General features: G+C 37.5%; 1 protein-coding gene across 20 annotated transcripts in view; it reads left to right on the top strand.

The window, feature by feature from the left end:
* ATE1 (arginyltransferase 1) overlaps window positions 1–12915 on the top strand; it is a 185641-nt gene extending 172726 nt beyond the window's left edge. For 15 of the 20 annotated variants that reach the window (XR_013398433.1, XM_028826941.2, XM_077947716.1 and 12 more), the window contains one exon: window positions 9314–10246. Coding sequence is in view for 19 of the 20 variants with exons in the window: in XM_028826941.2 (XP_028682774.2) it covers window positions 9314–9492 (179 nt within the window). In the remaining variant the exon portion in view is untranslated. Of the gene's footprint in view, window positions 1–9313; window positions 10247–11867 lie in introns of those variants that run through there. The other 5 variants (XM_077947719.1, XM_077947717.1, XM_077947718.1 and 2 more) reach the window with 1 other exon arrangement.
* The last annotated feature ends 401 nt before the right edge of the window (window positions 12916–13316 follow it).

The following is a 13316-nucleotide window of genomic DNA, read 5'->3' as shown; positions in this document are numbered from 1 at the left end:
TGAGCATAATATCAAAATTAACCTGGAGTTATTTCTGGCTAGAATCATCTTGATAAATTAAATGTTTTATATTTTGTTATGTGACTTTTGGGAGCCAATGTTATTTTTAATCAACATCATATCGTGAGTTTAAATTACATAAATTATTTTTTCCTTTGAAAAATTATATTTTAGCCATGCCAGTTCAGCAAGAAAATGAAATAAAAGGCATTCAGATTGGAAAGGGAGAAGTAACACTGTCTCTATTCTCAGATGACATGACCTTGCACATAGAAAATCCTAAAGAATGTAAAGAACTATCAAATATAATAAATGAGTTCAGCATACACAGAAATCAATTTTATCCTACACACTTAAACAATGAGCAATTTAAAAAGGAAATTGTCAACGATTGCATTTACAATAGCATTAAAATAGAATTGTTAGGAATAAATTTAACAGAGCAATGCAAAAATTATATTCTGAAAAATACAAAACATTGTTAAAAGGAATTACAGGAGACCTAAATAAGTGAAGAAAACATCCCATGTCCATGGATCAGGAGACTTGATATTGTTAAGATGGTAGTACTCCTCAAATTCGTTTGCAGATTCAGAGCAGTTATCTATTAAAATCCCAGCTGGCTTCCCTGCAGAAACTGACCATCATAAAATGCACATGGAAATTAAAGGAACCCAGGATAGCCAAAACAATCTTTAAAAAGAATAATAAAGTTAACACTATGTGGTCGTGGCATGCAGGTAGGCATACAGATCTGGACTAGAGTTGAGAGTCCAGAAGTAAACCCTCATGTTTATGGTCAGTTAGTTTTCAAAAAGGATGTCAAGATAATTCAGTGAAAAGGATACAGTCTTTCAACAAATGGTTCTGGGTCTTTCAAAAAAATGAAATTGGCCCTCTACTTCACACCATATACAAAAATTAACTCAAAATGGGTTGGACCTAAGTGTAAGAGCTAAAACTATAAGTTCTTAGAAATGTCGGGCACGGTGGCTCACGCCTGTAATCCCAGCACTTTGGGAGGCCGAGGCGGGCGGATCACGAGGTCAGGAGACGGAGACCATCCTGGCTAACACGGTGAAACCCCGTCTCTACTAAAAATACAAAAAATTAGCCAGGCTTGGTGGCGGACACCTGTAGTCCCACCTACTCGGGAGTCTGAGGTAGGAGAATGACATGAACCTGGGAGGTGGAGCTTGCTGTGAGCCGAGATTGCGCTACTGCACTCCAGCCTGGGCGACAGAGGGAGACTCCATCTCAAAAAAAAAAAAAAAAAAGTCTTAGAAATACACATTGGAGTGAATCTTAATAACCTTGGACTGGGCGGTATTTTCTTAGATATGATACAAAAAGCACAGGTAACAAAAGAAAAAAATAGATAAATTGGACTTTATCAAAATTTAAAACTTTTGTCCTTTCAGAGATCCAGTCAAGAAGGTGTAAAGATAATTCACAGAATGAGAGTGTGTATTTCCAAATGATGCATTCAATAAGGATCTAGTAACCAGAATATGTAAAGAACTCTGACAACTCAATAAAAAGACAACCCAATTAACAATGGGCAAATGATTTAAATAGACATTTCTAAGAAGACATATGAACGGGCAGTAAGCACATCAAAAGATGCTCAGCATCATTAGCTATTGGAGAAATGCAAATCGAAATCACAAAAAGATACTGCTATGCACCCACTAAGAAGGCTGCAACCTAGAAAGCAGCTAATAACAGTGCTCATGAAGATATGGAGGAATTGGAACCTTTGTATACTGCTGGTGGGAATGTAAAATGATGCAGCCACTTTGGAGAACAGTCTGGCAGTTCTTCAGTATGTTGACTGTTAATAGATGTTATGGTTGCACAACTCTGTGAATACACTAGAAATCCTTGGTTTGTATAATTTAAATGGGTGAATTACATGGTATGTAAATTATATCACAAGCTGTTATTAAATGACATTTTACAAGCTTAGATATTTCTTAGTTTTCATTTTGACGAAAAATATTTTGAGTGAAATTACTAACAACGGTATTACTTTATAGAATATGAACATGCGTAATTCTCTCAGCTGGAGTCTCAAAATAATTTCTGAGCCTCCCACCAAATGGGCTTAAAGAATGGGCTGGGGAGCCTTGTTATTTCTATCACAACTACTCTGCATTTCTTGGCCTATTCTTTTGCCATTTTATACTGAAAAACTTCCTTTCTTCTCACCTTTCCTGTCCCCTCCCGAGTAAAGATTAAAACATTTGTTAATATCTCCTGTCACTTTAAAATATTCTAAATCATACTTGACTTTGAACTTCCAGAGTTGCGTTTTTGTAGAATATGTCTCCCGCTGTCATACATTTGTTGAAAATTTTAAATTATTTCATTAAATCAGTTTTGTCCAGCTATCTCTGGCCATCTGCCATTTATATGAGTATCTTCCTTGGAGTGTGTAACTTGTTTTATTTAAGTGGTAATGCTGTATGTAGCAGTAAATAATGAAGGTAAGAAAATAGACTTTCATTATTTTTTGAAAAGCCTAGAAATTATAAAGTCTCTTTAAGAATAACAAATGAGTTAAATCCCCATAAGAAGGAGAAGTAAAGCTTTGATCTCTAGATTCTTGTCCTTTGAAAGCACCTGTGATGTGCAGTTCATCTCCTGTGAATAAAAAGTTGGGGAAAAAAATCAAGTAGTTGTTGCCCACCAGTTTTCCTTGAAGATTAAAATTTCATGGAGTTGACAACATATTTGTATCACTAGTGATCAAATGCTCATCTCAGAAGAGAGTTTGCAGGATTGCCTTTGGTTTTTATTTTATGAAATTAGATTGTGATACATCAGAGAGGAAAAGTGGCAGAAGTTCTAGTTGGAACAGGTTTCTAAGACATCTCAGTAAGCTGGGAGTTTTTCTTAGATTAAATGGTACGTGGTCCTTAATCTCCAGATGGCTGATTTTTCTGTTATCTTCACGGTCACCTAAGAAAAGGCCTGTTGTGCTGTGTGGGTTCAGCTATAGAAATTTTTGTCTACAAGCACTGATGACATTTATTAGGCAGGCAACAAAAGATGATTATAAACGGGTTTTGTAAGGATTTGGGGTACATTTTTTCCTTTAGTATATAAATCATAATTTATTGTTAACAGCTTAAGTATCTTTTGCTTAGGTTTTAGTGTTAATTATGTAGAATATGCTAAGAATAAGAATCTGCCTTTCTTAGGAATGTAACTAAATGAGTGTAAGACCACAGAACGTTAAGCCCAGAAGACAGAAGTATGTTTTGCCTGTAACGATAATCAGTAGTTTCTCAAGTTAATATATTATACCCACTGAAGGGGTAATTTGATGTTTCTTCCTTCAATTAAGGTATGGCTAGAATGTGATCCAAAACCATATTTGAATATTTAAATGCATTTTATGAAATTGTTAAAACACTGGTAACTTGGATGGGGATTTGGTGAGGGTAGGAGGAAACTGTAGAAGGGAGGGTTCTGCATGGGGGCTGACATCCCGCTCTACTTTGTTTATTTCTATGTTACTTGAATTTTACAGCAGGCATTACTTTGATGACTAAAAATTATGTAAAATTAAAAATCAATGTTGTTATTGAATATTGATTAATTGATAACTAATTCCAAGACAGTTTGTTGGGTTCAGTCAGTTTGATAGATTGAGTTTTTAAAAATGTATAGTGTATCTTTCCTTTGTTTCTATTACCGTATGTCTTGTTGATCTGTGTTCCCTTTTTCTAAAGTACTGCATTTGTAGCTTGATTTCTTTGGGTACGCAGAATTCTAAATTTGAGTTACAATTAAAGGGTTTTTTAGGTGAGAGAAGATAGGCTTTAGTATTAGTTTTTAAAGGGAAACTAAATGTTTTTATTTACTTGTATGTTAATATCTGAGTATACCTTCCTGGTTGAATAAATTGTTCCTGACACAATGTACAAATTAAGTTTGAATTAACATAACTACAGAATTAGATATAATCTTACCTAAGTACTGAGGATTTTGTGAAATGTTAGAACCTGGTGTATTGGGCATTATGAACATTAACCCAGGGAAGCAGTTAGGTTTGAAGGATGGTATGGGCAGGAGCTTGACAGATGGTGGCAACACATATTATTAGATGTTTCTGTGCCATTTTTATAGCCAAAGTGTGTTCACGGGAAAACTAAAGAATTTGGGGCAACTGACAAAATTAAGTTGTATTTTAGTAAATTAATTTAAAAGTTTCCATCAAGTTCCAGCATAGTCTGTGAGTTGGTGATAGAATTAGCACCACATTACTTGCAATATTAAACAACAATCCTACAAACTTCTGAAGGATTTGAACACTAAGACTAAATATAGTTGGATTTCCAAGTGACTTGGATACATTAACATTGAAGAGAATGAGAGGATTTTAAAATTCATTAGTATCACTTTTTATAATTATGTATGACATTAAAAAGTGAATAGCTTCTTAACATCTACTTTATAAGATACTTTATTATGGATTTGACAACTTTGATCCAGAGCAATTCTAGGCCTCAAAACTGTTTGGAGTTTAAAAAAAAAAAAAAAAAAAAACAACTATTGAATTTGATTAATTTCTGTGCCATAACTCTATAAAAATGCTGTAAATTAATTTAGAAGTTTAGGAGACTTAATTAGATATGTTTGTTAACAGATAGATCTCAGTGGCATCATAAGCCAAGCTGGAATTCAGTGGTTGAAACATAGGTATTGTAGTTTTCCCAAAAATATGACAGTGTGTCATTTTAGAGCTTTTTCATGTGATCTCAATAAATAGAATGGAAGTGTATATTTTGACAAAATTTCTGCTCTCTAAGGGAATACACTTTAAAATAATTGATGTAAATTATACATAATGGTAGATTTTTCATAATCTTGTATGTTTATTTGTATGTGTCATACTGGAAAGAAGTAAAAATTAGAAGATGACATTTTATTTTAGATAAAATGACATATCAGATCTCACACCCTAGCAAATAAGAACGTTTCATTTATTGGGACCTTAAAGTATATCTGTCCCCAAATATTTTAGGATAAAGGTTTAAACTGTAAAGCATCATTCTGTATAAATATAGACATACTTTAAAATTCCAATTTAAAAAATTCAAGGTTTTAGATTTAGAAAATTTTGTTTTGCCATTGTTCTTGCTGTTTTTTTACTTGCTAATCTCACCGATCTTCACTTTTTTATTTGTATTAGACTCTAAACATGCTTGCATCTGCCGTTTTCCTGCTAGACACATTTAGATGGTAGAGATTGTTATTCACGTTGCAATATGCACACATTAAAGTATCCAAAATGGACAGCAGGAACCAAGGTGCTGCCTCTTCCTTTGTTTGTCATTTACTCTGGTAAGGGATGTGGTAACCTAGTACATGTTAAACGTATAATTGTTTCAAAGTATGTGAACTTTCCCCTTTGGTTGGATAAAGTAATTTGTAAGAAACATATTTTGAAATTCGTATGTGTATCAGGATCTAACCAGGAACACCAAAACCACTTCAAGTATTTACAACAGAGAAAATGTAATGCAGGGAATTGGTGATAACAGGCAGTAGTGTTGCTGGGAGCCAAGCAAGGCACAGAAAGGTGACCCAGAGATTAGCAATTAGGAGGAAGATACTGCTACCCTACGCTGAAGAGGAAAGGGGGTCCAGGGGTCAGGGCTACCCAGAACCCTGATAACTTCAAGAACAGCTAGAGCAGCTTCCAAAAAGCAGAGCCATGGAAGAGAGAGGAGAGGTTTGCGGGGGAAATGCCCTTGCTTCTCTCTCCCCCAGCTCCAGTCCCTTGTTACTGGCTGAACCCAGTTGGAGACCATCTGAGCCTGCAGGAGCCAGCCTCCTGCAATACAGAGCAGAACAGGTGGAAGGTGAGGAACAGAGCTGAGGGCAAGCAGGCGCAGGATGAAACAGCGATATTGAAGAAGTTCCTTCTCGTGACAGATTATGTCCATCTTCATCTTGATCTCCTTTGAATATGTCCCTGGACAAATTGAAAACAGAAAGTGACAGGCCAGGCGCGGTGGCTCACGCCTGTAATCCCAGCACTTTGGGAGGCTGAGGCGGGCGGATCACGAGGTCTGGAGATCAAGACCATCCTGGCTAACACGGTGAAATCCCGTCTCTACTAAAAATACAAAAAATTAGCCAGGCGAGGCGGCAGGCACCTGTAGTCCCAGCTTCTTGGGAGACTGAAGCAGAATGTCGTGAACCCAGGAGGCAGAGCTTGCAGTGAGTGGAGATAATGCCACTGCACTCCAGCCTGGGCAAGAGAGCGAGACTCCATCTCAAAAAAAAAAAGAAATAGAAAATGACAATGGCACTCAGTTCTGTGGATGTGAAGATCCTCTGACTGGCAGCGTTGGTGTTCCTTTCTCCTCATCCCTCCATGCCATCCCAAGCTGGTTCTCAATCAAAGACTGTGGTCTTCTCTGCCAGTGTAGAACTTCTTTTTGGCTGACAGCACATAATCAGCTTGCATCTCCTGCTACAAACCTCTAAACAGGCATAGAATGTAGTCATTTGGGGGAATGCCCTAACTGACATTCTCTAAGATGATTGAGATCAGTTAAGCCTCTGAAATAAATTCATATAGTGGGAACACTCTTATTTAGATGTCGGAAGGAGTGTTATGCCTGTCACTTCTGAAATTGAGCTTGGATGATTTCTCCTGATTAATTAATTAATATCCCTTTAGAGAAAGCAGTGACTGTTGAGGAAGAATACACTTTTTTTTTTTTTTTTTTTGCTATGATTACAAAATAAGGGATGTAATCTAATTTAAGTATTTAGAGCACAGAGCCTGGTATGAAGTGGACATGCAGTAAAATGTTCAAATTTGTAGTGGATCTACTGTGAAAAGTTGATCATTGGCTTTGGGCTTTGAGAACTAGATATAGGAGTTTATCGCTGGAAGACTAAGAAATCTCCTAAAACAGTCTGGTTGATTTATAGAAAAGGAGGCTGGCATTTCTATTTTTATTTTCAGGAGATTTAAATTTACAAAACTAAAATGCTTAAATCAACCTTAGAAAACAACTATTTTTTAGATGACAAAAGTCTTACAGAATATAAAAAAATGATGAGTGTGTGTGTGTGTCCCAGTGTGAAAGTCTATAATTAACTCTCCCAGAGATTGATGCAGCAAATATTTGCGGTACCTCTACTGTGTGCTAGGTAGTGTTCTAGGCACTGGGGAAATATTAGCAGACGAAACCGTTGAAATATTTCTTCTTACAGCACTTTATTCCTAATGGAAAGGGAAATAGGCAGTAAATATATGTGTCAGGTGGCGGTAAGTGCTATGATGAAAGATAAAGGAGAACTAGAGTGGGTTTCCTATTTTATATGGGTCCAGGGAAGCCCTCTGACAGTTCTCCGGGGAGTACGAGGGTGAGCTGTTTGATGCTCTGGAGAAGTGGGTAATTCTGGGCAATGGGAAGGGTTAGCAATAAGTTCTATTAACAGGCTGACATATATGTCTCCAGATTTTTAAACATTGGACTTTTAAATAAAATAACTTGTTTATACTGTGCCTACTTTTGCCTTTCACTTAATAGTCTGTCTTCCTTTGTCTTTTTAATAGTTGTGTATAACGTTTCATTCTGTAGCTATACCTTAACTCTTTACCCAGTTCTGTATCAATGGCCATTCAGGCTGTTTAGTTTCTAATGTTAGAGAGGGTGTTGCCATAAACAGCCTCATACATGCATGGAAACGCTTGTGTGGCTGTTTCTCTAAGACAGTTGTTCTTAACCCACTTTAAAAGGCTTAAGAAAATGCTGAAGCTCAGGTCCCATTCAGACTAGTTTTTATATTAGGGTCTCTGGGGAGGGGATCCAGGCTTTGGTATTTTTCAAAATCTCAGGTGGTTACAATATATAGTCAGGCTTGAGAACCACTGTTGTAGGATTGTTCTTAGAAATAGACTTACTGAGTCAGTGATATGAAACATTGTACATTTTAGTAGATACTGTAACATTATTCTCTATATTCTTTAGGATTAGGAGTGACTGCCAGTAATAGAAACCTAAGATAATGTTGGGTTAAACAAAATAGTTTATTTGTAATGTAAATATCTAGACATAGGCAACCCGGAGCTGGTATGGCAGTTTTGTTCCATGAAGTCCTCAGTTGCCCAGCTGCCTTCTAGCTTTTGTTTTGGCTGAACTGAAAGTAAGCTCTTCGCCCGAAACTCCAAGGTGGAGGGTAGGGATCCTGCCATCACATCCATGTTCCAGGCAGCAGAACGAAGGGAAAGGTTGAAAATCGGCAAAAGGTACAGGTCAGCGATCCTTTGGAAAAGATGAAACTTCCACTGAACACTTCCACTTGTATCCCATTGGCCAGAACTTGGTCATGAGCCCACACCCAGCCGCAGGAAGGCTGAGAAATAGGCTTTTGCCTGGGTAACCTGTGTGCCCTGAAGAAGACCGGGGCTGGTTTTATATGAAAGAAGAAAAGGACAGATAGTGGCAGCCACCAACAGTCTCTTCTGCGTCTTCCATGAAAGCTATAAGAATCTGCCCTCCTACCTAAGACCGTAAGGGCACATTGTCCAGACCTGGTCAGTCACAACTGCAGAGTCAGCCGGAAGTTTCAGTGCAGAGATGAAAACTTCAGATAATATGTGGGTACAGGGAGAGGCGAAACAGACTTAAATCAGATGCAGGAATGATGCTGGAGAGTTGTAAACTTTATCATGTGCCAGAAAATAAAGGTGCAGGAGGCCAGTGTTTTAATTGGACACACTTCTTTGTCTCTGCTTGATGTTTCAGCTGTCATCCTGGCGGGTCTTTATCACCTTCAGCATGGCAATTGTTACTTAATTACTAACATACTCAAGTTTGTGTTAATATTAATGCTGCCCACCCTCACTTGAACATACTCGTCAAAGACATCTTAATACATAATTTTTATGTTTTAAATTAAAAATTTTTTAATTAAGAAATGAAGGCTGGGTACAGTGGCTCAAGCCTGTAATCCCAGCAGTTTGGGAGGCTGAGGCGGGTGGATTACTTGAGGTCAGGAGTTCGAGACCAGCCTGGCCAACATGGTGAAACCCCATCTCTACTAAAAATACAAAAATTAGCCTGGTGTGGTGGCACACACCTGTAATCCCAGCTACTTGGGAGGCTGAGGCAGGAGACTCGCTTTAACCTGACAGGCGGAGGTTGCAGTGAGGTGAGGTGGCGCCATTGTACTCCAGCCTGGGCGACAGAGCAAGACTCTGTCTCAAAAAAGAAAAAAAGGAAATGAAAAGTTTGATATGTGACATTTTACAAATCAGTATTTGTTGTCATTGCAGTGGATGAAGATCGCAGCACGGAACCTGACCGATTGCAGGTGTTTCACAAGAGAGCCATCATGCCTTACGGTGTTTATAAGAAACAGCAGAAAGACCCGAGTGAGGAGGCCGCTGTTCTGCAGTACGCCAGCCTGGTGGGGCAGAAGTGCTCCGAGCGGATGCTGCTGTTCAGAAACTGACCTGTTCGCCTCTGCCGGGGCTTCCCGTGTTGTGCTGATGGTTTGTGTCAGGGTACTTACTCAGTACCTGTGGGGAAGTAACTGTCACCACCCACAAATTAAGACAGTTTTTATTTTGACTATCTATGGCTTTTAAAATATATTTTGTGGCAATGTATCTGTGAGAATCTCATGGTTAATATAAAGATTTTAAAACTGTGTTGTGACCTAGCCCCCATAATTGGGGTTTATCATTTTGGAGGTTTCTTTCTAGAGCAAGATATGCTCAGATTCTCCTATTTAAATTTTGTAAAATGAAGAAGTGAATCTAAGTAACTTAATCACAGTTGTGCATTTTTTTTTGGTTCTGTTAAAGAAATTAAAACAGACTGTTTCCTCAGGCCCATTTTAAACATGAACTTATGTTAGGAAACCTTAAGTATGGGGAAGGTAGAAAGTTTGTTTCATCACTTAGAAAATGTGTCTTCTCAAGAACAAAACTGTGTGCTGTTACTCAGTGTTCAATATTAAATTGCTGCCAAATGTTCTGTAGTTTAATAGAGAACTTGAAAAAATAAAACATTAAAAAGGATCTTGTGTTAGCATCAGGTATCCATTTGTTCAGGACAGTCCTGTTCATGTCTGTTGTCTTGGCATAGTTTTTTCCCCTAGAACATAGTATTCCCTTTTACTCTAAAAAATATCCCAGTTTGGACAATAAAATACATAATTACTCTAGTTATATTATTTGCTTTATTTCTAAAAATGTAAGAAACTAAATTTTTAAAAGAAAAACATTGGTTCCTGCCTTGATCTAAGCCTCATCCAAAGGAAATAGTCCCTAGTTTTTTATCTTACAACTCAGGACATTTGTCTTTGGTTGTTAGTGGAAATTAGTTAGTATGTGATCACTTTCATAGTTCTGCCCAAATCACATGTAAGAAGGAATCATTCTGACCTCTGTTCCAGGACAAGAGCTAGAACAATCCATTTCTTGCCCTTTGATGTGAGAGTCAGAGTCAGGGTGGCTTCTGCCCCCCTGAGTAACTCAGAGCAGATCAGAGTGGAGGCCAGCCCCCTCCTTCCCTCTCACTCAGAGCGGAGGCCAGCCCCCTCCTTCCCTCTCACTCAGAGCGGAGGCCAGCCCCCTCCTTCCCTCTCACTCAGAGCGGAGGCCAGCCCCCTCCTTCCCTCTCACTCAGAGCGGAGGCCAGCCCCCTCCTTCCCTCTCACTCAGAGCAGAGGCCAGCCCCCTCCTTCCCTCTCAGAGGCCAGCCGCCTCCTTCCCTATCACTTTCTTTTGCTGAGTCCTTTGCCCGCCTGTCAAGGTGGCAGGCGCTGTGCTGGGTACAGGAGGAGGAGAGTCAGGCATGTCCCTTAGCTATAGTCAAGCTGTCTGGGAAACAGGATGAAGAACAGAGGAGGGTTATTTTCTTGTTCCCTCTTTGTCAGCTGATCTCCTTTTCTGCTACCAGCTGTTTGGCCAGCAAGCCCTTTTTAGTCCCCACTTTGCCCATTTTTCTGTTTTGGTTCATCCTTTTTTAACAGCCATATTATAAAACATGGTAGTTTGAATCCTGTTGCTGATACTAAACTTTTCTCTAAAATGTACTGAATTTCGACAAAAATTTGAAAATATCCTTAGCTAACTAGAATAAAAAGGATCATAAAAGAATGATTTTAAAAATGAAATCTGTGGAAACTCAAAATCCAAGTCAGCCGTATTTCTTCATTCAGAGCATGTGTGTCACCTGCCAGGTGCCGAGTGCTCTCCTAACCATGCTAGAGTAGTGAGCAAAGCCATTTTCTCTCATCACAAGATTTTATATTTTTCTGGGATTTTGACCTGCAAAATAGTCTCGTAAGAGCATTTGAGAAGCTTATTTGGAACTGCCTTCAGAATCTATAGAGCTTTTTTTCTCTTTTTCCTCTAAAATGAAAAGAGCTTCATTTTATAACAAAAGTGATACTGTAAGCAGAACAGTAAGAAGTTATAAAAGTAAAAATCATCTAAAACCCTACCATACTCAAGAACTGTCATGTATGTATACACACACCTATGTAATTTTAATACAGTTAGAATTATGTTCTACATGCTGTTTCATTTCCTCAACAGTAAATTATGAACATGTCTGAAATTTGAAATAAATTTCAAAATAAAGCTTCAGAAAGTGTAGTAAGTAATCTGTGCACTATTAAAAATAAGCAGGGTAGGGCTGGTACGTGGCTTCCTTAGCGTTTGGATGTCCAACTTGATGTTATCACTGCATCTTTCCTCCTTTTGTCTTTGTGATTAGCATGTAAAATGGTATTCATAAAGATCACAACCCTTGAATATCAAATGAAGAGAAAACTTGATTTCAACATCTTACCACAACTCTGGTTTCTTCCTGCAGAATTCATTTTCAGAGGAAAATGATGAATCATCCCTGTCTGTGAACCACTGTGCTATCCCTGAGGGTGGCATTGTAGGTTGACTCCGGCAAAGCCTCAGAGTGACTTGAGCATGGAGATCATTCTGCTTGGCTGCTGTGTTCATGCATTATGTTTATTTGTTTGATATATTGATCCGAGTAGTCAAAGTGTCTTAAAAGGACACCTATGTGTCCTTTTGAGCCCCAGCTGAGTGAATATTGATAGTGAGCTAGAAAAGCATAGTCAAGGAAAGTGACCCAACCTTATTACTTGACCAGCAGTCTAGCTGAGAGATGTGATTTTGTGTTCGTGGCTTTCTATAAAGACACAAGGACTTTTCAAAGACAGTTTCTATCTTTCCAAGGCAGGAAACTTTGCATTTGCAATCTCAGTATTGTGTCCCCTTCTAATTTCAAATACATCACACCTGCCTTCCTGTTTTGGGAGCAAAGATGTAATTTTGATTCCCTGTGCTACCATCCTTATTTAAATTATTTCCATTCTAAGAGATTTTTGTTATTTTTTTTAAATGTAATCTGAGCACTTTTTTTGTATTCTAAAAGATAGATGCTATCAGATAAATATATTGTTCATTTGATTAAAATTATTTAGATAAATATTACTATGTTGACTTTTAAATAGCTTTATCCTATTCATTCATTTTGCAACTATTTGTTGTGTGTAGTTTCTTAACATGTCAGAGTCTATTATGTAAAAGAACCTTTTCAGATTTCTGAACAGTATATGCTTTGATTTTATAGGCTTTATATTATTTCAGTATGAATAAAGATAAGGAATATGATGGACAGTTAACTAAAATGTATCTGTCATTGCTAACTTGAAAGAAATGAAGTAGAAACAATTGGAAAATGAATTAGAAATTATTCAAGTGCACATCTTTTCTAAAAACCAATGACTATAAGGCAAACAAGTTTGATTGCATGTGGTATTTTTTGCTCTCGTATATGCTTTTTGAACAAGTTATTTGATAAAGCCTGAATGGAAAAAATAAAGCTGTTTCTATCTGCAGTGGCTCTTGGTGGTCATTACTTAAAAGACATATGTTTTCATCTTTTAAATTCCTGAACACATTTCACCTGCTGTGTGAATATGTTGAAAACAGAGGTAAGACACTGGCTATATGAATCATAAAATTTAATTTTCACTAAATGGAGTTCCAGACCGTGTGGTTATCTAAATCAAAGTATGGTGGATTCCTTTCTCAGAAAGAGAGTAAAATCCCATTTTAAGCCAAAAGTCTGGATTTTCACAAGATAAATTAAGGAATAGACTTTTATCCCAAAGGGATTCAAAATAGGACTTTAAATATCAATTCAAATATAATTTATCTTAGAAAGTTTGCAGGGAAATTTTCAAAAATATGAAGTATGCTTTAATTGTTCATAATAGTCTGGTATATTTATGCAATA

This window comes from Macaca mulatta, chromosome 9 (genome assembly GCF_049350105.2).
Source record: "Macaca mulatta isolate MMU2019108-1 chromosome 9, T2T-MMU8v2.0, whole genome shotgun sequence".
Taxonomy (NCBI): Eukaryota; Metazoa; Chordata; class Mammalia; order Primates; family Cercopithecidae; genus Macaca; species Macaca mulatta.
This window is presented reverse-complemented; position numbering and strand designations above follow the sequence as displayed.